Source organism: Lemur catta, chromosome 11 (genome assembly GCF_020740605.2).
Source record: "Lemur catta isolate mLemCat1 chromosome 11, mLemCat1.pri, whole genome shotgun sequence".
Classification (NCBI taxonomy): Eukaryota; Metazoa; Chordata; class Mammalia; order Primates; family Lemuridae; genus Lemur; species Lemur catta.
The window spans coordinates 2,569,705-2,594,861 of NC_059138.1; the positions used below are offsets into that span (position 1 = coordinate 2,569,705).

Below are 25,157 nucleotides of genomic sequence, written 5' to 3' on the forward strand. Positions count from 1 at the left end.
GGGACTGTCCACAGGCACGCAGACACACGGCAGCTTTCACAGAGCCGGTCCCCAGGCCCTCGGCGTCGTGCCTGTGACTAGCCCCTTTCCCACACCCCTTTCCGTCACGCCTCACGGGTGTGTCACCAGGGGAAGGAAGGCCCGGGAGCCCTCACCTGTCCCTGGTGCCTTTTGTTTGGGCTCCAGACAAGCGACCAGGGACCGCAAGGCCAGGTGGACTATGAGAACCCCTGAGATGGGCTCTTACCCCCACAGCACAGCTGGCATGTGGTGCTGTGGTTTTAACAAAACAAAAGTAGAATCAAACCAAGCTGAAAATCGAGATTGTTAAAAATAACCGTTAATGACGGGATAGACAGACACAGTTTTTGGCCTACAGCTCGGAAGGAGCTCAAAGACAATGGCGTTGCTATAGCTCCTCGGTCTCCGTTTATTTAGTCATAGGAATGCGTTTTCTGGGCTCCGGCAGGAACAAAGGGAAACGACCGCCCAAGGCAGGACGGAAACAGGACCACGTCTTTCCCACGCGGCCTCGTTCTGGAAACCGGTGAGATCGCCCCGTCCACACGGGGGCTAAGTGAGAAAGAACCACGCCCGGCTCACCAGAGGACGCCTCCAGAGAATCCGTCACTTCTCACGTCTAACAGTTATCGAAGTGTGTAATATGTTCTGGTTGTTGATGTGAACAAGCAATAATTTTAATAATAATTCAGTCCAGAGGGAAACAAGTAATAATTATGGCCTTATGGTCATAGGAAACATAAAAATATCCAAACCTCTAAAGCATTTCCAGCCTATGTGACGTTAGGCCAGAATTCTGCAGTGCGGGGACAGAAATGAGAGGTGAACATCAGCCAAGAACTGAAGGGAAGGACATGAAATTTTCTGCTGTCAAAGAACTTAGTCGAGCAACGTTGAAACGGAGGATGGTGGATGTCATTTGCTGTAGTATTTACATAACATAGGATGATGTAGTGATTTCATTTTAAAATGAAAATGTTCAGTTTGCTGAAAATTTATGCTGTGTAGCTCCTTAATGAGGAAAAACGTGAAGTGACACCTTACAAGTGTGTAAGGGGTGCATGATTTTTACAAATTCTTTTAGAGATTCATGAACAAAATTATTGGAGGACTACTGGGCCCAGTTTATCCCTGAAGCGGGCATGTATCAGCGAGGGCTCCTCACACAAATGCCACTTAAAATAAGACTTTCTTTGGCCACCAATTGTTCCTTGCAATATTTGAAAACTGTGGGTCTTAGATAAAAACTTGCCTGGCGCACCTTGATTAAAACATAGGGTTTAAATCAGGCACCAGGGCTGCTTTCAAGATGACAGGAACAGAGTTGGCTTCTATCTCTGTGTTTGGACACAATTTGTGTGTTGCTGGACAGCCTGGTCCCAGGTGGCAGCCCCCTGGCTGTGACCGGCAGGCTGTCCACGGCGGCCTGGCCACTCTTCCTGGGGGTCCGGGCTCCACGCGGCTGGCCCACACAGCGAGAGGACCCTCTGCAGACTCGCGCCTGGTTGGCAGATGCTGCTGCACCCAGACACCCCGACGGGGTGCCCGTCCCCTCTGTTTGGGCCTAGGTCGTAAGATACTTCCAAGACACTTGGCCATGGTGAGCAAATGCCAACCTGCCCTGGACTGAGGAGGAACAAATGGCAGCTCCTAAGCCCCCTTTTTACTCGATCCAGTGTCTCCCTTTCCTCCCTCCAGGTCTGAGAGGAGAGCCCCTGGCCAGGCCTGCCCTGCTGGTCGGGACCCTCATCCTCATCCCCCAGGGCCCCCAGTAGCCTCTAGCTAATGTGCTCACAGCAGTGTCCCCTGTGACCTGCCTGCAGCGTGGGACTCTCTCAGCCCCACTCCACGCGGTGACCAGACGTCTCCAGAGAGGGAAGCCTGACTGCACCACCCCCAGGACTACAGGACACGGCCACATGCTCAGCGCGACACCGGGTCCTTCGTAGCCCCACACTGCGGCTTCCCGCTGCGTCTCTGTGCGTGGCAGAGGGTGGTTCCTCAGCAGGAAGCCGGGGAGCAGCAGGGTGGCCCCCTGAGAGTGAGCCCAAGGACAGAGGCACACAGCGCCTGCACCTAGCGTGATTTTGTACGGCACCTGGTGCCGCCTGGCAGCGGGAGCTGGTTTTGCTTGTCCATAAAAACCCAGCTGCACAGGGCAGGAGGAGAGAAACCCACGTCTTCCTGCCACACAGGGGTGGGAGTGGGCAGACCAGGGATTCAAATTCACGATCACGCCTGCAGGATGCTGCGGGGCACTGCCCACGGGGACACGCTGCCCTTCAGCTCCACAGCCCGAGCGTGTCCCCTGGGAGCCACGGGACGGATGGTGAGTGGCACAGCGAGCACAGCCCTGTCGCACGCGGAACTGGCATCCGTGCACACGCGCTGTGCTGCTTTCACACTTGGCTAAAACCAGCAACGCGTTTACTGCGATTCTGTTGGTTTTCTATCGGACACCTAAGCTGTTTGGATACCCAGGCACCAAACGAGTGTACGTTGGTCCCAACCATAATTACATTCTTAGGGAAACAGCTTTTAAATAATTCAGAGTCACATCTGTGAACACCCCGCAGGCTCTGTTTGTAGATAAGATTTTCTAAAGAGGAAAAAAGTCAAATATTCCCAGGGTGGCTTTGGGGTCATGGGGGGAGAGGAGGAGAAAGGACAAAGAATTCTGAAACAGTAATTTCGAATTTCACAGCAGGGCTGGAGTGGGGCAATATGACCGAGTCAGGGCCCTAAGCTGCCAGCTGACAGGCGGCGTCCCGGGCTCCTGTCCTCGCGGGTGTCCTGTGGCAGGAGGCGGCTCTCCGGAGCTCCCCGCCTTCGCCCTGCCGGGCTTCGGGCACACAAGCCCCCTGTCCCCGGCTCACCCCGCAGGTCAGGTCAGAAGGGCCCCCTCACCTGGGAGGGGACTTTGCACATCCTGGTCACAGTGGTGGGAGGTGCAGACGCCCACGCTGACCCCACACTACCTCACCGGGGTGGATCTAAACCAGGGCTGATTTTTGTCCAACTGCTCAGTGGATACTGCAGTGAGCACATTACCCAGGTGACAATGATGCCAGCGCCAGGAGCTCTGGGGTCCTGGGGTCTAGGCTGCCTCCCCTGACCCTACCAGGCATCTGGTATCACCCAGCAGTCAAGAGCATGTGCTTTGGGGTCAGATGAGGCAACGCTCTAGTCCTTGTCCTGACCTTCGCTATGTGATCCTGGGTGAACTGCTGGGTTGTCCCAAGGAAGGGTCTGACACTGTGTGCCAAGCCCTCCGCGTGCGGACACGCAGCGCCACGTGGTGGCTGCAATCACACTACACACAGAGGAACGGATGCCGGCCCAGGGGCTGTGCTAGGGGATTAGGAGCCCGCGTTGGGGCGTGAGACTCAGGGCTCAGTCCTCCTGGTGCACAGAACCGAGGCAGGGCTGCTGTCTGCGGGAAGCAGAGCCGTGGGCTCCACAGGGCCCTGCACAGATTTACGCTGTCAGGGCTCCAGGGGCTTCTCTTCCCGTGACATGGAGGGATTCTCCGAGCAGGAACAGGCGCCAAGGTGCACACGCACCCAGGGCGGGCGCGGAGGGCCCAGGGGTGGTGTGGGGCGGACACTCCTCTGCACGGACTTCTCGGCACTGAGCTCCCAGCCGCCCTCCCGGGCCCTGCGACTGAGTGTGGGAAGCACCCGGCACGCTGGCTCAGACCGAGTGACCAGCACAAAAACGGCCACTGACTCTTCACTGTCACTCCTCTCCAGCTGCTGCCACCTACGTTCTCCTCTTCTCCGTCCCGTGGCAGCGACTGCTGGTGCCATGGACGTCCCTGTCCTGTCCTTCCTGGTCCTGCGGCTCCTCCCGCGTCTCGGGGCCCAGGTGTGGCTCCAGCCGATGGAAATGCAAAGGCCACCTACAGTGTCCGCACAAGGACCCCCCCACGTGCTGCCTTCTCTCTCCCGTCCACACGGCAGCAGCCGAGGCCTGGGGAGGACGGTCACACGGGCAGGGAGGCTGCTCCTCCCAGAGGGAGCCGGCACAGCGCAACCTGGGCACAGGAACTGGGCTTCATGTGACATAAGGAGAAACCCTTGCTGGTCCAAGTGCTGCGGGGGAAAGCGTGTCCCCTCAAACACGCTGACGTGCTATCCCCTGCTACCTGTGATGGGGACCTTATTTGACAACAGGGTCCTTGCTGCTGATTAAGATGAGGTCACTAGGGTGGGCCCTAATCCAGTATGACAGTGTCCTCGTGCTGAGGGGAAACTGGACACACACACACAGGGACAATGCCGCCTGAGGATGAATCGGGGTGACACACTGACAAGCCAGGCAGCGCCAACGATAGCAGCAAACCAGGAAGCCGGGGAGAGGCTGGCCACAGAGTCTCCCTCCCAGCTTGGAAGGAACCAGCCCTGCCCGCCCCGTGACCTCATACTGCGACCTCCGGAGCTGTGAGATTAACCGCTGTTTACGCTCCCAGCAAGCGCTTCCACCAGGCTACGGAGATCGCCATGGAGGTCGTTACTTGGGAACAAAATCCTGACTCCACCTGAGGTGGCTCTGGCCGGATAAAAGACATTCCCAGCATTCCTGCAGCTGGGGCTGGACGCGGGAACTACCTTGTGCACCATGAGGTGGAGCAGGTGGGTTGGCAGTGCTGGTGGGAGGACAGCCTGAAGGGACCGTCTCAGCCATGGGAGCCCTGCCCTCCTGTCCCTGCCCTCCTGTCCCCGCCCTTGTCCTGGCTCCCGGCCACCGTGCACCCTGGAGCAACCTCACAGGCAGAGCAACAGCCGTGGCTGGAGAGAGCAGAGAGGTGGGCCAAGGGCACAGCAGCCCGAGCCTCCCGGGGCAGGGAAATGCCCCCCCCCCGCTCCCCCCCCCTGGGGCATGAGCAATGGCGACTTCGAGTTTCCTGCTCCGCTTACCCAAACGTAACCCTCACTGACTTAAGGGATTTTCACATGCAGGTATGACACGCTAACCCACAGGAACGAACACGGAAAGATGGGCTTTCGGGCACCGACCCAAGCACGGGGCAAATGTGGGTGCTCAGGAGTGTGTGCCCGGCTTCCCTCAAAGCCCGCAGCCTGACAGGCAGCAGACTCTGAGCAAGACGAGACCCCTACTCTCCCCCCGGGGGTGGGTGCTGCACCAACTCAGACACATTGAGTCTTTTTTTCAAGTTGAAGTGGTGGCTTCAGTCGACATTCTGAAAGAGCCTGAACTATACTGACAACGAGAAACGCAGACTCGGGCAAGGGCAGAATGAAATAGCCCCAGGGTCTGAGTCAGGCTGCAGGAAAGCCCGAGCTCAAATACAGCTACACAAATAGGCTTGTAAAACAAAGGTGGTGAAAGGAATTCTACACATGGCAATGTGATAGAAACGGTGTCCAGTTTCCAATTAATCAGCACTTTGCTGAGATAAAGCACAATGGTGTCACCTTCAGGTTCAGTGTTAAATTTCACGTGGAGAAGAAGGGAACACTGACACGCGGTGCCAGCCTCACCCTGTGTGCACAGCGCTTTCTGTTTCTTACCCCACTGGGGCCCTTCTCTCTGCCTCCCGGAGTCACAGGCACAAAAGTGACAGCTCAGCTGCACACAGTAAAATGCTTCTTTGAAACACCTCATCTGTGGAGCTCGGCCGTGGAATACGATGGAATCCAGGATCACTCGTGTGCGGTACAGACTGGGCTGGCTGGTCAACGCAGCCAGTCTACCCGGCAGGACAGAGACGTGGTTTAGTTCCTGGTGGAGTTAACATCTCAGAGCTCTGAGAGCGCTAGCACATTGCACGTGCTGGAAGACATCTGGAAAATTCTTATCTGAACTCTCTTTCAAAGAAATGCACCTCATTCCATCTGACATTACCTTATTTTTATAATGGAATAAAGAAAATATTTTCTCAATATCACACTATCTAAGAGCTACAGGTCTGCTTCATTTTCATTCACACGCAAGCCTCGGAAAACTAGGACGACTTTCCCCAGCGCCAGGGTGCAGAGGGACTCACCTAACGTCTTCACACGCTGGGCCCTCGGGACCCCAAGGGGGGTGACCACATCCAGGCCTGGAAGTGGCTTCAAAGTCAAAATGTGTTCTCAGAAGGCAGATGCTATGTTAACCTTTGACGTGAATAGATGAATAACAGCTTCTCCCAAAGAAGCAGGTAAAAGTATTTAAGTGAATGATTTTTCTAAGAAGACCCATATATTGTATCATGTTTTTTCAAAGTTTAGAGATAGTTTTGTATTTTTTACCAGACCACAGATGGTTTTAAAAAACTTTTAAATTAGAAATAATTACAGATTCCCTGGAAGTTGTAAAAATTGCAGAGAGTCCTGTGTCCCCTTCTCCAGGGTCCCCACTGGACGGTGCAACAGCGAGGCCAGGAAACTGGCGCGGCTACACTGCGGTTAGCTAAGCTGTAGACCCTACCTAATTTCCACCAGACCATCGATCAGGAAGGGACAACCCCGCCAAATATGAGAAATTATCCAGGGCCTGATTCCCAAACCTTGTAGGCCCCTGGGACGGTCCCCAGGCGAGGCGGCAGAGGAGGTCTGGGCAGGTCACCTCTGCACTGGAAAGCCAGCCCCTCCTGGGTGGGGGGACACAGAAAGGCAGCTCTCCTCAGCGCCGGCCCCGACGGCCTCGCGAGTGTTCTGAGCGGGTTGGGTGCCCATTCGGACAGCCGCCTCTCAGCTTGCTTTTTTCCCCCCGGCATTTAAACAATTGCAAACAGTTATTTAATAGCTTGGCAGAACAGTATCATCATTTGGGATTATTTTCTACATGCTGCCTCTATTTCACCCACTCTGGACACTCGGTCCACTTTCTGAGTGCGTCTAAACACGCTCTTGGAGACACTTTTCCTGCACTGTCTCCCTCTCCAGCCCTCCCGCCACTGGGAGGAATCACACCATTCACACTCGACGTCCACTGGAGGTGCCAGGTCGCCTCTGCGGTTAGAGCCTAAGGAATTCCAGCAACTGGCCGTAAGGTTGACCTTCTGCCGGGAAGGTGGCCCCAGGAGTAGAATGGAGTGGGGGGCCGTGGGGAGGAAGGAAGGGGCTGTCTGGGAGGGACCCGGCAAGTCTTTACTTCTCAGCCGAGTTGAGTATCTGCCTCTGAGTGCAAACGCCACTTCAAACCCTTTGCACAAACATGTATGTGCACGTGGTCACCTGCACTAGTCACCTCCTCAGGGGTCCCTGGAGAGCCTCACCCCTGACGAAGACCCTCTCCCTGACCAGACGTCAGCCAGGCTTCCTTCTTCTGCGCCCCAGGAGGATATGAGGACAAAGGCACTTACTTTTCTTGTCTGCCGTGTTGTGCACCGTCACCCTGGGAACTCCGGGGCCTGCATCGGGTGGAGAAGAAATGCCAGGAAAGAAACAGAAACGAGGCGTTAGTTTAGCTGAGAACACAAGGAAGGAGATGACCTTTCCTACGGTGGATTGGTGGCATCTGGAGAGCCCGACTTCCCGGAGGGGCCACCAGCGAGTGGCTGTCAGAGGCGAGGTCCCCACCTCTCCACCTCCGAACCTGGTTCACAGTACCTATTTGCAGATTACTGCAGTGGCATAAAACACCATTCTACAAAGCGTAACATTTGGTTTATATCCTTGTAAACTCATGTTTATCACCCAGACACAATTCCATGGTGTTTTTATTGAGTTCTGCTAAATTACTCAAGCCTTAGTGCTAAGTCAGCTTTTTAAAAGGTATCTTTGCTGGTTCCTCCAGGAAGGAAGTCACTCCGTCCACCGGCCTCTCAACACTTTGTAGAAACTTATTAATATAACAGGAACATTGAGTTTTCCCGAGTCACTGGCTCCCAGCTCCCAGAGCTGGGAACGCCGCCATCCCTCCTGGGCAGCGGGAAGGAAGTACAACACAAGACAAAGTGACCCCAGATCAATTTTCCCTGCAGGTTGACTTTAAATTCTTTTTTAGCAAAAGGAGAGTCCAGAAAGAAAACAAAAGGGGATTTCTAAATTATTTTTTATCTTTTTTTGAAAACAGATTAAGAGGCTGGTCGGGGGACTTTCCCAGCCTCCTCCCTGTGACCCCCTCTGCACTCATCCTTGCCCACCGCCTGGCCGTCCTGCAGGGTCTGAGGCTCGCGAGCTCTTCCCACTGGGCCTCGTGTTCTCTCTGCCCAAACTCTGCCCTGGCTTGTCCTTCTCTTTACCTAAGTCTCTGTTCAAATGCCTTTTCCAACCACCCCGACTAAAAGAACACCCCAGAACAACCACACGCCCAAACCCAACCCCTGCAGGACCACGCACTCAGCTTCTGAACCCTTAGCCAGCTTCCCTTTTCTTTGTGGAACTCACTGCCACGTCCTATAGTGTCAGGACCTTGGAGCATGGAACTAACCCCGTGTCTGCTTACTGCACGAGGATGCAAGCTCCACACAGTCAAGCATTTTCCTCATTAGCTGCTGTTTTCAGCATCTACAGTGGTGTTTTGAATTGAGTAAGTGCCCAGTTACATGGTGTGACTGTGAATGGGTGACCACAGAGCGTGCAGGGAGGCAGGGGAAGGAAGCCCCCTTGGCTTGGGTGAACTACAGAGAATGAAAGGAGAAAGAGGAAGTGGAGGCAGGTGGTCAGAGGGAGACAGATTCGTGTGGCATGTGGCCAGGGCTGCTGCCTGAGCTCTGCTTCAGTCTGGGGAGCCTGGGATGCTGTGGACTTGCAGGAGGCGGCCACATCGAAGCTGGAGGACACATGATATTTGGGCAGAGGGATGGCTGGAGTCTAGAGTCCCCCACGCTTCCGAGGGGTCTTGTGACAAGAAGCTGACTTGACAGCCAGGGGATCCGCTATGGGTCCCACCATGGCGAGGGCTCCACGGCCCACTGCAGAGGCCACACAGTGGACATCCCATTCCAGGGCTTGAAAGGATACGGCAGAAAAGCACAGAGGCCTTCACCGTCGAGAGGGGAGGGGGGCAGGCTTGGCCAGTGCACACCGGCAGGTGCCGGCTAGGCTGAGACACAGACTGTGGGTCATGCCAGCTGTGGACATCAGAGTGGACCCCTGTCCAGTGCCCAGGGACTGGACCCAGACAGCGGACATCCAACGTCCAGGGTGTCCAGGGGCCCCGTTCCCCATGCTGTGCCCCTCCCCCTCCACTCACAGATAGGGTTGCTGGACAAAATGCAGGCTGCCTTGTTACATGTAAATTTTCAATAAACAATAAATGTTTTCTTCCTATAAATATGTCCCATGCAGTATTTGGGACATACTACTAAAAATTATTTGTGGTTCACCTGAAATTCAAATGTGACTGGGCATCTTGTACTTTTGTTTGTTAAAACTGGCACCCCCACCCAGGGAGGGAACAGTGATCTGAGAGTCTGCACACTTACACCTAAAGAGACAGCACTTACCTACCGAAGGAGATTAAAACGTTGACTCTAGGTTTAAAGTATTAAATCAAACTAAGCTTCTCGGTTCTAAGATCCATTTCCCCCCATGGGGAGCCCATATGGAAGAATAGATCAGTTATTGAGAATTAAAGAACCTACATCTATTTTCTCTGTACATTTTAAGGTGAGTAAATTTGCAAACCTAAGCCTATACCTAAATTTGCATATCCTATGTTATTAATAATGTAAACAGTTTTATTTATTTAGTGCCTACTATGTAAAAAGCACTCTGCTAGATATTTTATATGAATAATTTCTAATCAAACCCTCACCGCAGCTCTGTAAAGTAGATGTTTCTAACCATATTTTACAGAGAAGAAAACACAGGTTTGAGAGCTTTAAGTCCTTTGTCTCGTCCATACAGTGAGAAAGTTACTGAGCTTGAATTAGTCCCTTTTAACCTTTTAATTAATGAACTTATCATACATGTTTCTGAAAAAATTCAAACACTAAATAAAGAATAAATTGACAAGTAAAAGATCTATTTTCATCTCCACTTCCCAGAATAACCTAAATGTTTCTAAAATGTCCTAAAATGTTTGCCTGCACATAATGTGGTCATATTTACACACAAGCACATATTAAAAAATTACATAAAAATACTTAAAAGTATATCTGTAAGCTTTATCAAATCTTTACATTATACCATATTTGTCCTAGTTATTTTCTTAGGTTTTTTTTAAAGTTTGTTTTTTTGAAAAGCTAAACAGAGTTGACAAACCCTTAGTTGTACTAAGAAATAAAAAACAGGACTCAAATAAAATCAGAAGTTAAAGAAGAGACTTTACAACTGATAACACAGAAGCACAAAGGATCTTCTGAGACTTCTAGGAACGATTTCATGGCAACACACTGGATAACCCAGAAGAAATGGATAAACTCCTAGAAACACATAACCTACCAGACTGAATCATGAAGACATTGAAAATCTGAATAGATCAATAACAAGTAAGGAGACTGAATCAGTAGTAAAAAGTCTCCCATCAAAGAAAAGTCCACGATCTGATGGCTTCATTTGCTGAATCCTACCAAACGTTTAAAGAAGAACTAATACCAATCATTCTCAAAGTCTTCCAAAAACCAGAAGAGGAGAGGAGGGAATGCTTCTAAACTCATTTTGCTAGGCCAGCATTACCCTGACACCTAAACCAGAAAGGTACACAAGAAAAGAAAACTACAGGCCAAATATCCCTGATAAACAAAGATGCAAAAATCCTCAACACAATACTAGCAAACCTTATTGAACAGTACATTAAAAGGATTACTTATAGCTGGTGTGGTGGCTCATGCCTATAATCCTAGCACTTTGGGAGGCCGAGGTGGAAGGATCTCGTGAAGCCAGGAGTTTAAGACCAGCCTAGGCAATATAGCAAGACCCTGTCTCTACAAAAAATACCAAAAAATTAGCTGGGCATGGTGATACCTGCCTATAGTCCCAGCTACTCCAGAGGCTGAGGTGGGAGGATCTCTTGAGCCCAGGAGTTTGGGGTTGCAGTGAGCTATGATGATGCCACTGTACTTTATTTAGCTTGGATAACAGAACAAGACACTCTCTTTCTCTCTCTCTCTCTTTCATCTCTCTCTCTCAAAAAAGGATTATTTACCATGATCAAGTGGGATTCATCACTGGGATGTAAGAATGGTTCAATATATACAAATCAATAAATGTGATTTACCATATTAACAGAGGGAAGAACCAAAAACATATAACCATAGCAATAGATGCAGAAAAATTATTTGACAAAATTCAACATCCTTTCATGATAAAAGCTCTCAATACAGTAGGTATAGAAGGAATGTTCCTCAATCCAATAAACGCCATATATGACAAACTCATAGCTAACATTATACTCAACAGTGAAGTTGAAGGCTTTTCCTATAACATCAGGAACAAAGTAAAGATGCCCACTCTCACCTCTTCTATTCAATGTGGTATCAGAAATCCTAGCTAGAGCAATTAGCATCCGAAGATGCTCCTGCCACACGACTGACGGCTCCACTCCTAGGACTGCGTCCCACCGTGACCTGGCACATGTGCACAAGGAGGTAGGTAGCAGAGTGTTCACAACGGCAATTACATACAAGTCACAAACTGGAAGTCACCAGCCATTCATTAGCAGGAGAGCGAATGAATAAAACAGAGGAATTCACATAGTGGAACATTACAAAGCACACAAAACGAATTAGCAAGTATGTACCTATCAACACGGACAAACATGAAGAGTATAAGGTGGAGAGAAAACATCAAGTAGCAGAATGGTAAATCTTGTAATATACAATTACACAAATAATTCTTAAAAGCCTTAAGAATATTTTTAAGAGATGCATAGTATTCCACTATATGGAAATACCATGATTTATTTAGTCCATTCTCTGCTGATGGATATTTAGGCTGTTTCCTTTTGTGTTTTGGTTATCATAAACAGTGTTTCCAAAAACCGCCTTACGCATATTTTTGCATGTAGGTAAGACTGTATCTGTTAAGCTAGTTAGTAGCACTGCAAATGTTGTGTTAAAAGGTTTTACAGTCAGCTTTCATGAAATATATTGACACGAATACTTGTGGTCTCCAGCACAAAACTCCCTGATCTCAGTGATCTGAAACAAGGACGTCTCCTTCCTGCTAAGGCTGCGTCCTGCAGGCAGGTGCGCACGGCTCCGCGGGCTCTCCCCGGCTCTCCCCGCCTCTCCCCAGGACGAGTCTGCTTTCCGGGTTCCAGACTGAAAGAAAGGCCAGCCTTCACCCGGAACACACGGAGCTGGTGACAAAGGGAAGTGAGCAAGGGGCTTGTAAAGTCACAGTGGCCCTTGGGATGTCCCAGGCGTGGTGTAGTCCACACTGGTTCCGTTGGCCGACTCGGGTCCCCCTGGAGTGGGGATGAGTCCTGGCCGTGTGGAGGTGCTGTAGCTGCAGGCCATGGGGAGTGGCGGTCGGTCTTCTCACAGGGAGGGGACGTGAAACGTTGGGAACAATAATATAGTCCACACGTATGGGAGAAACGTTTCATGTTTCAGTAAATATTGTCTGGTTGTATGGATGTCTAGGTTATAACTTTAAAAAAAATGGGTGTTTTACCCCTCTGGTGTGCAAATATTTTTAAAAAATTTTAAATTTTGAGTTAAGTTTGGCATGTTTTCATGTTTATTTGACATTTGCATTTCTGAGGTGTGTTCCTACACCAACTACTACAAACTGCACTTCCCATCCTTTGTGCTACTTTAATTGCATTGTTGTTTTTTACATGTTATTTAGAAAATTAGCTCTTGACCACACTGCTGCAGAAATTTCTCCTGTGTGCTTTCCAATTTGTGACTTGAAAAATACCCTCAATTGCCATGCTGAAGTGCAATTTTAAAAACATAACTGCTCCAACCGTGTTTCTACCCCACCCCAGACAGACAGACAAACGCACACTGAAACCTTGGGCCAGAAATCGTGTCCCCTCCACCCATCCTGTAACTGGGAGTCAGTGCTGTGCGCACGTTTGCGGAACGAATTCACTGTTAACAAGTGAATGGCCTTCTAAGCATATTGGCTATGACATATCAAGGTAGCAAATTTAACTTAGGCTAAGGGAAGGTCTCTTAAGACTATTCTCTGTGTCCTGCTTTTTATAATCCAGGTTGCTGTCTCTGCAGATGATTAGGGAATCCCCGGCCGTTTTCGCTCAGTGCCAAGGGTGGGTGTGTCCACCAGCAGGATACGGATTGGGTGCTTTTGAGAGCCACGTGACAACAGGCCATGTTCACCACTATTTTAATATAGAACACTTCTTTAGACTAGTCAAACACAAACAACACAAATGTTAATAACAATTACATTGAAAGAGGATGCAAAACAAAAGTTTAAAAACAGCTTCTGTGTGTAATATGATAACTATTGATGGCTAATCCCACCCGACCCATCCAGATTCCTGCCCTCATGGCAGACTACCCCTACGGGAGGGCGGGAGCCCCGAGACCTTGAGGTCTGAGGTCCCAGGCACTCGGGCTCTGCCCTCGGGTGGCCTCCACGCCTGGCTCCTCTGCCCGAGTAGCATATACCCACTGCTGTCTGTGTGAATTGTGGGACCACCCACTGGCTTTGAGATTTCTGGGATGGTTTGGGTCTGAAAATTGGCAGATAATTTAGGAAACCATCTAAATCAAAACATATTTTCTCCTAAGAAATAAAGAAAAATCAGAATAATCCTAATTTGGAATCAGTATGTGGAATTTGTGACACTTTGACCAGACCTGTGTTAGTATTTACCTATAATTCTTTTAAGAAGAAAAATGCCACACCACGCATATTAGTATCAGACACAGATTTAGGGGGAGCTGGTAACATACAAAGGAGGGAACTATGCACCTTTTTTAAAGAACTGATAATACTTTTACTAATGAGTCTAGGAGTGGCTTCACCACTGAACTTTTGAATTGGTTTTTACTCTCTTCCTCTTCTTCCAAATGATCTCATGCAAGTCTAGGCAGTAACTAACTTATTTAGTGATTTGTTTTACGCAATAGAAAGCGTTTGCTACTGGGTCTGTGATGCCTGTAAAACGATCAATCTCTGCTGCCGGTGAGTAGATTATTGTGGCTAAACCTTGGGACTTAACTGCTCTTCTCACAACTCACATGCAGAGTTTCTTTTTACTTTGCACATAATTCGACAAATACACTTTGGTGTTCTGCTGTGTACCAGGCACAGTGCTAGGTCCAGGGGAAGCAGACCGAAATCGCGGGGGAGACAGCTGCGTACAAACTATGGTTTGATGCCACGTGGTCAGCACAGTCCCCAGAAGCCGTCTGCCGTTCAGAGGCGTTCAGTCCACACGCGGTCTCCCGTGAGTCAGGGAGGGGTCTGCAGACCTGGTTCTGGCTGAAGCTCTGCCGCAAGCTATCTTGTGGTTCCAGGTAAGCAACTTTCCTTCTCTGGATCTCAACTGCAGAATTTCGGGTTGCCAAGGTCTCCTCTCAGCAAGAGCAACAGCGGCATCAGCAAAAACAGCAGCAGCCGACATTGTTCCTGCCAAATGCCAGGCACTGGGCTGGGGGCTCAGAGACTCCCCCCACCGCAGCACAGCCCTGCGTGATGGGCACAGCCTATTTAGAGATGAGGATTCTGTGATCAGAATCTCCCTTTGAAATGTCAGCCTTTGCCCGTGGTCACGGGAAGGTATGAGGGGAGGCGGTCGTACCTGTGCTGAGAGGAGGCTCTGCTCTCAGCCTGAAGTGGAAGGCGAGGAGGAGGAAAAGGGGTTGAGGAAGCAGGATGAGCTCCTATTCTTTCTGTGCCGATCCTTCTGTATCTTTCTGTTTTCATCTAGTCTCAGGACATAGGTATGCTTTCAAATGAAAGCAGACAATGATATTTCATTGTAAATTCCTCTGTCAATTAGGTCAAATATTAAATATCTGACTCTGTATGTGTATGTCTAATGACATACTCTTATGTATACGCTCCTAAATTCATGTGAGCACATATGTGTAAGTAAAAACATGTTTACTGTGGTTCTCTTTGCCTCGCCCTAATGTCTTAAGTCCTTGATAAATAAGCCTATCTCACGCTGGTGCGCCCTTGGGTGTGCAAGAAGAGCGCTAATGTTCAGACTTAAACGCAGAACGGCTGCCTACTGACAGCAGAAAACTAATTATATTTGCTCAGCCTTTGCTTATGAAGAGACAGCTGCAATGAAAATATTAAGCCCTTTGAAAACTGTGATTAATGACAGATACTATTTTGGCTAAAGTTAAATATCTGACTTCCAAAATTTATACTATTCCAGAAAGGGAAAATAGACAAATTGAAGCAAGTGAATTCACAACCAACGCATAAGGTAGTTTTGCTCAGTACAGACCCCATGGCCAGAGGGGCAGAAATTCAGAGCACAAAGAGAAAAGCTTTGAATCACAACAGAAAATATTTATTTTTGCCTCTCTGCTTCCCAGCCCCTTTCATTTTAAAATTCTGATTTGCACCTGCTTGACTAGATGGAGAAACGGGACAGTTGCAGGCGAAAATGAAGTAATTAAAAAGAACACAAAACTGTAAAAGAAAAAAGTCATCAGAATAAATAAAAAAACTCATAAAGACAGTGCCTGTCTTCATTCCTCTCATCTGTGTCCTCAGAGGATGTTTATGTGACAGATGATTTCCAAGCAGCAGCTAAACTCCTTGCGTGTAAACAAAGGAGACTCAAACGGCCTGGGCCCGCCCCGTATCTCTGCAGTGAGATGAATGGGTTCAAAGAACAGCTGCCAGCAGGGCGAGGCTCTGGCCGGGCGAGATAATTGGCAGGCTGCTGCGAGCAGACTCGGATCTCTTTATTTGCCAGTTCATGAATTATGGATGTCTAATGCACACAGTTTGTCCGTCGAGGTGATATTATCATACTAATAAACACGGAGCTAGCCGAGCTACCAAACTACTGCAGATAATTACAATATTTGTTCCGAAGACAGCATTTCCTAGTCAACGCTGCAGACAGTTTTGTTGCCATTTGATTTTGAAAACTTGTTATCTCTGACATCAAACCTGGGATTTCAGGCCCCACCCGCCTGGCTCCATGCCCCACAGCATTTGGTTCTGCTTCAATCCCATTTGATGTGTCTGGGGGACTTGAAAGTGATCCCATCTCCCAGGCAGCGGTCGGAGGAGCATCGCTCAGCGGGGTCCTTAGAAAACGGTGGGTTGTTTTACACGCTCACAAATGATGGCGAAGCAATGTCACGTTGACTTTTTATTGTCACATGGAGCCCCTTGCTCTACAGATTACGAGTGACACTTAGGGCTCTTGACAGACATTTGTAGTAAGAGAAACCATCCAGAATCATATAAAAAGAAAAAAGAACAGGGGGAAAAAAAAAGGAAAGGAAAGGGCCTCTGTATATGTTGTGGACATTCAGCTAGTACCTTAGGGTAATTGATTCACAAAAGCTGTAGGTTTTAGGGATTACCTCCATTTAAGTCACAGCATCATGTTTATGCCTCTTGCGCATGAACCTGAGTGAAGTTTTTAGATATTCCATGTGATCCACAGAATTCAAAGACGAAGGGAGAATCTTAGTTTCATGACTTTTGTGGGATGAGGCGAACCTACGGGGAAAGTGCTACGTGCATGGGCTGCTTCACCTGTTCCTGGACAGGCAGAGCCGGAATCCGGACGGGTCTCCGGCTCCAGTTCTGGGCTCTCAGCACCAACCCTGCAGCTCCCGGCACTGTTCTGACTCTCACATGGTAACAGCATCACCACAATGGGCCACACGGTGATTCTAGAAGTTCTGCAATGATTTCCAGTCGAGGCAATTACGTTCTAATTCGATTTCTAATGATGTATTTTTGTCTTATCTCTTCAACTATACTTGGAATTTAAGGACTTACAGAACTTTGCATCCTGCACAGGAAAATGTGCAGTGACTTGTTAACAGTAAGTGGCCAGTGGACAGCTGCTGATTAAGTGAGTAAGTAAACCCTTCTTGGGTGTCACGCGTTCCTTGGGGACTGCGCATGTGGTGAAGTCATTTCAGGGGTGGTGGCCCATTCTCTTGAAGTGCTTCAAAGTTGCCAATTCCCTGTTTTAGAGGTTAGCTTTGCTGTCTAAAATGTGCACGAGATCACTGAAGCCAAGTTTTGTAATGAAGGCACAAGTTTTATGATTAGGTAACACTGTCAACAATTAAGCACACTAAAAAGTAGAGTTGTACATTCCCTATGAGGCCGGTGCATAGAAATGACTATGTAGGAAGAAATCTAAAACCTCCCGAGCAATGCCCTCGGCACGGGATTAAGTGCTCAGCCTCTTGAGAAGGACAACACAGACTTGGATGTACAAATTACGGGGTGGGGAGAAATCTCGCTCCTTTCCGTCATTGCACTGAGGATGGATCACACGTGAGCTCATCTCTGCTTTCAAATCCGATCAGATCTTGACACAGGGCAGGTCACATCAGCAAGCGGGAGACTTAAGCCCCTGGTTGGTCCTTGCTTGCTTCTGCTTTCTTGTGGACCCTCAGTCTGCCCCGCTGAGAGTTCTGCCCATCCTGCTCCTCAGCCCCAAGCTCGGCCGTCTACTGGGGACAGCAGGTCTGAGCCCAGCGGGATCTGGGTGGGACTTGCCTGGCTGGGCGGCCCAGGGCTGTGTGTCAGGTGAGGGCAGGTGTGCGCCACCTGCTGGAGGCTAATGGTGATGACCCCTTGGCGGGATACAGAATCACCGGCTCTTCCTTTTGGACTCAAGGATTAGAATAAGCAAATCACATGTTTTAAACAGAAGTGGTTCCCCACTCCAGCCTCTCTGAATCACCCAATGTTTTGTCCCTCTCAATTGTGCCTGCTAAAAACCTCCTGTCTCCATGGTAACATCCTCAGCGCTGCCCCCAGCGCTCCCGCCCGAGGGTTTGCACACAGTTCTCACCACCGTACTCTTCTGATCAGGACCTTCCGTTATTCCCACTGTCCAGAGGATCAGGTTTAAACCCTGGCATGGAACATGAGACCCGCGTGGACCTGAGCTTCTACCGGTCCCCAGCACACACCTGGGGCTCTCGAATCCTGGACTCCGCACTCTTTGCGGATGGGCGGTGCAGTTTCCTGCCTCTGTACCTGATCTTCCCTCTTCCTAGAAGGCTCTTCCCTCCCCACCTTCCTGCGGAACCCCTACCTAGTCTCCAAGATTCAGTCCGAGCAGCTTCTCTGTGATGCTTTTCTGCCCGTCCCTCCTTTGTGGCACCACCGTAGTGACAGTGTTGGCAACAAGTTACTAATCACACCATTTTTATAATGTGCCACATGCTCTAAGGGTCTTACATATACTAACTCATTTATCCTTAAGACAGCCCTATGAAATAGGTAGTGCGCCCCCATTCCACAGACGTGTACGCCGAGGCACAGAAGTGCATGTGGCAGCACCAGCATTTCAACCCAGGCCACGTGGCCACAGACTCCGTCCTCTACCACTGTGCTCCATTTGGCCTCTCCGTGGGGTCCCCCAGGTATGTCTGTTTCTTTACCATAAAGCAGAGTAAACGAGCGCTTACTCTTAGCTGCACCGTTGGCTGGACCAGGAGGCCTGGGCAAGTTACGCTGAGCAGCTGGCCCTCAGCCGCTTCGTCTGAGAGACAGGCAGCGCCACCACCCGCCTGCAATGCTCTGAGTTCGCTCGCATGGTAACGCTGCACACAAGATGCCTGGACTGTGCTGTGCCCTCCTAAACTCTCAGTGAGGGTGCCTGTCGTATTTGTATGTACTTACGTTCCTATTTATATTTATTGCTATTATTATTACTGTTTAGTTGAGGAGCTATTAACATCCATTCACTCTGTTGCCTGGGGCTCCCTAGGCAAATGGTCCCATTGGTGCGATGGTTGGTTGGCGAGGGTTAAGGAAAGATCCTTCGATAAAGAGAAACTAGAAACCCCAGCAACAGGAGAATCTTTTACAGAAGTTCTATTCATGGTAAAAACTGCACTTGTTCCTTGACATCTGTTCTTGGTCTGGGTGCTGGGGGCATTCCTGCTGGGGGGTCCTCCATCCCCCGCCCCAGGGACCCGCTGCGTTGTTGTCCTCAGAACTGGCTTCCACATTCTGCAGGATGTTCATGATGCACACAACCTGCCCAGGTAGGTCAATTCTGAGGAAGCACCTGTGTTCTCCATAATGCACACTCGGGGCCTCTGATTGCTCAGCCTCGCTGGTCCTTAGTGTCCCTTGCCACTCTGACCCAGAGCCTGCCCGACCTGTGTCCTGTCTCCACTGCAAGGACACCCAGCTGCTGTCCTCCTCTGTCTACGTGCTGTCTCTGTCTCGTCTCTCCAGCGAGATCATTAGGCATTCGAGGCAGGGACACTCTAGTGGGTATATTGCATAGAATCACCGCCAAAATATCCACTCGAAAAAGCCAAACACACTTTCCATGCCGTTACATGAAGGCTCTTGGTATGACTGGTTTTTATCTCCTTCACGTTGACTTTTCTTATTACTTAACCTCTTTGCTCCCTCGTTCCTTTAATCTGCAAAACGAGGCAATAGGCCTAGATCAGAGATCTTCAAAGTGAGTCCCGGGAGTCTCTTGAGAAGCCTCTATTTCTGTACTGGGCTTCCCAGTAAATTCCCTTTTGAAGAACGGGCTCTGTGGCTTCAAACAAGTTTGAGAACATTTGGATTAGAGGATCCTGAAACTTCTTTCTGCCCTAACACTCTGTGAATCTAAAAACATTCCTGACACCCTCTAGCTGGAAGCTCTTGGTTCTCTGAGTTGCTTAATAATTGTTTTATTGCTCTGGTTACACTTGCTGTCTTCTCCTGGAACTGTTGTCACTATGGACACGGATCCGCGCAGCCGACGAACCCAAGGCCCCTGAGGACCACAGTCTCGTGGCAAATGGTACTCTGACCAAACAGTTTTAAAAATAAATGAACAAATTGAGAACAATGTAAGATCTCTTGGGGGAATTTGAATATAAAATCTTATTTTCTTTGTTCTGGCATGGAAGTGGAAGAAAATGAAGTGAGAAGCAAGGAAACCAAGACAGATGTTGGATCTTTGGCACCCCCCGTTCTAGAAAACCTCACCAATCCTGGGGAAAGGAGGGAGGGAGATGACCAGCGATGCTCCTGCAAACACAGGGCAAACCGTGTGTGCGTGCGGGGGCGTGCGGTGCGTGCACGCATGTGTGTGTTTGCACACCTGTGTGCTGTTCACAGATGTGCCCACACCAGCCCAGCACTCATTACTAAAATTGTCTTTACAGTTTATTTTTGTTGTTAAAAATCTCTTCCTCCCAATTTCCTCCTCATTTTTTTGACACGTCGGTGAGCAATTAAGAATAATTTAAACAACATTAATGATGTATAACACCACAATGCAATATTTTATAACACACACGTGAAAGCTCTGTGGAGAGGAAGTAGAAATGTAATTTGAACAGCCACACGAGTGACAATTTTAATTACTTTTCTCCTGCTTTAATAACCGTGCTGTTAAAGAGCGACAGAACAGCTGCTCTGCCACCAGCAGCAGCCTCCCCACCGCCTACCACCTACCGCCTACCGCCTACCGTCTCTGTCTGAAGGCTCAGCCCCCGGGGCGGGATGGGGAGGTGGAGCCGCCACGGTGGCAGGAAGGCGAGAGGAAAACAAGTCAGCTGCATGCATCACTTCCCGGCTGGCTGCGTCTTGGAAGCGAGGCCTGCGGACCCAGAGCCTCTGAAAGCTGCTCCTGGTAATTACATAGAAGTGGGACCCGGAGATTCGGCCCCAGGCCAGCTTTGGTGCATCAGCAATGAATTGAAGGTTTAGAAGCCTCAGGAGGAACATTCCGGAAGGTCACAGTATGCCTGAGGTGCTCATTACGCTGCTCGCTGCTGGGACACAGACAACTAAAATCACAGGAATCGTTCCTACCTCAGGCGGCAGCTTTTCTAAACAAGACGGCACTGCAGGGGCGTGTTGGGTGAAGGGTCGTATTTATTACTTTTCACTGATTCCAAGACGCCACCAATTGTAAGATGGCGGAGATTGCAAGAGCCATTCTGATTTCAGAAAAATTAAAATATGAGAAGCATGTCTTGGCAGCGAGGACGTGGTATTTTGTGCAGCCCGTCTCAGGCAGCGGTTCTGCCTCCTCACTGACCCGAGTCACCTGGGGGCTGCGACTGGGGAGAGGGGCTTCTGGTTCTGGGTTTGGGACGGGGCTCCAGAATCTGTCCAGGCCCCACACTCTGGGATCCACTGCTCCATGGAAACCAAGGCAAGCTCCTTGTCAGCAGCCTCAAGTAGGAGAGGCATCCTAGGTCCTCAGGACTGGTCAGTTTCCGAGGGCTGTCCCGACAGCGTCCCACGGGCTACATTTCCAGGCAGGAAATAAAGCATGAAGCCACCAGGTCAGAACTCACTTTCCCAGGGCGCACACCCGGTGGCAGCGCTCCCAGGACAATCTCCCTCAGCCCAGACAACGGGCTCCAAACTGCATCGAGAGAAAGGCTCGCCCGGCCCTGGGCCCACGAATGACAGTCACTTCCGCAGTGAGTAAAGCTTTGCTTCTTTGCTCTGAACATCACGGAGCCACAGGAGCAGGATAACAGGGTCAGCTGGGCAGTGCACGGTGGTCTTCAGTCCCCAGCTCCCGCGCTTACGACTGCGCAACCCTGGCCTCCAAGCCGCGGTGGCTCCTCGTGGGACTGTGGACAGCAGTGTCATCAGTAGGAACTAAATGAGGTGACGTTCTTTGCAGTTCTTGGCCATCATTAGAGTGAAATAAACGGGCACTGACATTAACAGTGTAAAAGTCTAGGGGAGAGGGGCCCTGCCTCGCTGACGGGGGACGCAGGGTGTCTGCCCACCCAGGCGGGGGGTCCCAGGCAAGGCTGGGTTCATCATCGAGTTGTTTCTTCTTTCTGTTTCTGCTCTGAAACAGCACCGACTGTCTACCTCGGCTCCGAGGACAGACCTCGCTCTCACAGTTCTCTGCATAGAGGGGGTGACACCCTCAGTGGCCCCGGGATGGCCCCGGCCCCGCCCAGGCCTTCAGTGTCCAGTCCTGCCAACCAGGAAGCCACCACCGACTGTTTCTGATACCCAGAAAGAAAAAAAAATCCTTTGTTCACATGATTTTTTTGTTCAAAAAAATTCCCTTTGTATCTAAGCAAATCAAAAGCTGTTAAAAACATAACAAATTTCCTTTTTCTGTGAGAAACTTTGCTCATTTTAGTTTAATTTTTGCACAGAATGGAAACTCATCAGCCATTATTAACTGATGGCTACATAAATTTATGTCGCCAGGCATCAAAACCAGGAGGTGAATTTTGCCTGCACTACAGGGAATAGGTGAGAACGGAGACCCTCCCTCACCTCTGAGATGGAGTCAGAGTCGGGGTACGGCATCGTCATTGTCACCAACATCACTGCAACCGTCCCCCGACCACACTCAGTGTTTACAGACGGTATTTGTCAATGATAAATAATTTAAACTTGACCACAGCCCTGCAAGCCAAGTGCTATCATTATCCCACATTTAAGACGAGGCCACTGAAGCAAGGAGGTCACGTCCTCCTGCCTCCTTCTCCTCCACGAGGGACCCTCTGCCTTTTCTCTCCTCACCCCCCACCCCCCAAGTTTTACAGGTTCCAGACACTCCCTTGCTCGGCTTCCCGCAGCACTTGTGGTCCCTCCCCAGCACTCTGCCACACCCCGCCCTGCCCTGTCTCCCTGTGGGCTGTGTGTGTGTGTCTCCCGGACCGTGAGCTGCCTGGCACTGCCTGTCACCTTCACCCTCTGCACCGTCCCCATGCCTGTGAGAGCCCAGGCCACCTGCCGGGGCGGGGTGCACTGCCTGTGCCCAGTGGAGCCCTCGGCACCTGTGTGGTTCCGCGGCGCACGACCCGGCCAATGAGCTACAGGGAAATGCTGCAGGGATCACGTGATGCCAGGTCTCTACGAGCTTCCTTGGCATTAAAAGGTAAACAAAGACTCATAAAATGCTCTCACTGGTGCTGAATGGGAAGAGATTACCCTGAAGTGGTGAGAAGTCTGATTTCAAGAGATTTTTTAAAAAAGAAATAATGTTTTGTAACTTTCAAAGACTATCACCTGAAATCGCTACCTTCCAGAATGAGAAAATAAATCACATTAGAAAGGAGCACAGAAATGCAAAGGTGATGTGCAGAAATAGTTTTCTTAAGCAGAATCAATATTTCTTAAGCAGCCTCCATTTTGTTTTGTTTTTGCAAGAAAGAGATTTTTTTTCTTTTTAAATTTCTACCCAGCTCTGCCTCCATGCTCAGTAACCGTCAACCAGAGGCCCCTAAGCCAGTGAGGATAAAGCTTCCACTCGTCCCCCGAGACCCTCGGAGTCTCACCGTCCTGCTTCCTATGTGGTCCCAAAGCCCTTGGGGGAGGCTGGCAGGAGCTCTCCTCAGGGGACGACCACAGATTGCTCTCACTCCGCCCTTCTCCTCCTGGGTGCAGAGTCCCGTGGCCCCTTTGCTAGGGCGAGGGCTGAGGACGGGAAACGGCGCTCTGCGCAGGAAGGAGGGCACCCGCTCGCCTCGGGGGGCGGGTAACCTGGGCCTTGGAGGTGACAGACACGAACCTGTCTGGAGTGTAGAATCCCGGAGAGGCCACGCCTAGGAAATCGGTTCTGCCCAAAATCACTGAAGTAAACGTCTGGTTCATCTACTGAACGGATATTAAGACTGACCGTATTAGGAAGGAACTCATGCCTGAAACATGAACTGGCACCGGGGGGTTCCCCTGGCTGGGGCATGAGAACTCATTCCTCTCATGGGGTGTCACGTGGGGTGTGTTTTGAGGGTGTCGTTAAAACATGGGACATATATATATACTGGGGATAAACTGTAAACAGCAACTTCAACCAAACTAAAACAGAACACAATGAAGCCGCAGGTGACCTATATTTCCACGAACCTGCAAGGCTGTTTCATGCCTCTGATTCTTGGGGGGCCCCGCCCTTTGCTCAGAATGTGCTGGGTGCTTGTGTGGCAAACTTCCTGTCCTCCAAGGTGCCACTTTGCTGGCAAAGCTTCCCCACCAGACAGTCACACTGCTCTAGGGCTGTGCAGTGGGAACATCATTCAGTTGTCTATGCTGCAACTTTTACGTACAACTATTTCCCACAATCTATTAATATCTTTCCAAACTGATTTTCCGCTAGTTTTCTTCCAGCGCCTCCTCACCAGACCCCTGCGGCCCACCCCAGGGCCCGCACGGAGCAGCTCCCAGTTCCTGGCCTGGCGCCTGCTCAGCCCTCACTTTGGAGCTCGTGGCGGTTAGTGGCTGAGCGAGGCCTCGTGGAGCCGCGTGCGAGCTCGTGGAGGGGATGCCGGCGGAGAGGGCAGGACCGAGCGGGCGGCCGGGAAACAGCAGCAGCAAACGCAGACTTTCAAGGTGGGAAAGCGAGAGACAGGAACAGTGTTGAAAGGCACCACAGGAAGCCTTTTCAAACATCACCAGGATAACTTAATACCGCTCAGGAAATACTTCCAAAGCTCATGTGAATCAGAGAATCTTAAAAGAAGGGTAGAGGCCAAAGCGCTTCCTGAGCATTGGGAAAGACTAATTTACAGCGAGCACAATATGTGGCAAATATCCTTCTGTCTTGGGAGACAAGCTATGTATAATAAAGTGGGAGAGATTCATTAATGTGTGAACACTGTCTTACTCAACGGTGCTGGAGAGCTAGGAAGTAACACAGGGTGAGGGATTAAAAATATTCTTCCAGACCAGCAGTGGACTGTGGCTTCCCGAGTGCCTGGGCTGAACCTTGAGACTAAACACACCCACTTCTGTTCGGGCCCCCTCGGGCTACCCGAGCTGTGGCTGCTTCATGGTGATCCCGTGAGTGGCTGTAAGAGGGGCCGAGAAGCAGTGAGAAGCCCTCCGTGGCAGCCCAGCACGCTGCCTCCAGTGGACATCACACACTGTCACCTGCGACCAGGTGTGGCCTGCAAATGTTTCATTTAGCCAAAAGGAATATTTTTCCAATTTTATTTGGTAGCCAACATTTAGAAATCAGATTTTTATATGAAAACATGGATCTTGTACTTCTGTTGACATATTGAAGATCCAGAAATCTAGCAATTTCTGAACGGCAACAACTGCTGGAGCCGAGTCACAGCAGCTGTCCTCAGACCCAGGACATTCTCTCCAGCGCCCCAACCCCAGCGCACCGTGTGACACAGTGTGGCGTGCAGTCTC

General features: G+C 50.1%; 1 protein-coding gene across 3 annotated transcripts in view; it reads right to left on the reverse strand.

Annotated features, from left to right (window-relative positions):
- DPP6 (dipeptidyl peptidase like 6) overlaps window positions 1–25,157 on the reverse strand; it is a 616,516-nt gene that overhangs the window by 22,164 nt on the left and 569,195 nt on the right. For all 3 annotated transcript variants that reach the window (XM_045564622.1, XM_045564624.1, XM_045564623.1), the window contains one exon: window positions 7,334–7,381. In XM_045564622.1, the coding sequence (XP_045420578.1) occupies window positions 7,334–7,381 (48 nt within the window). The remainder of the gene's footprint in view (window positions 1–7,333; window positions 7,382–25,157) is intronic.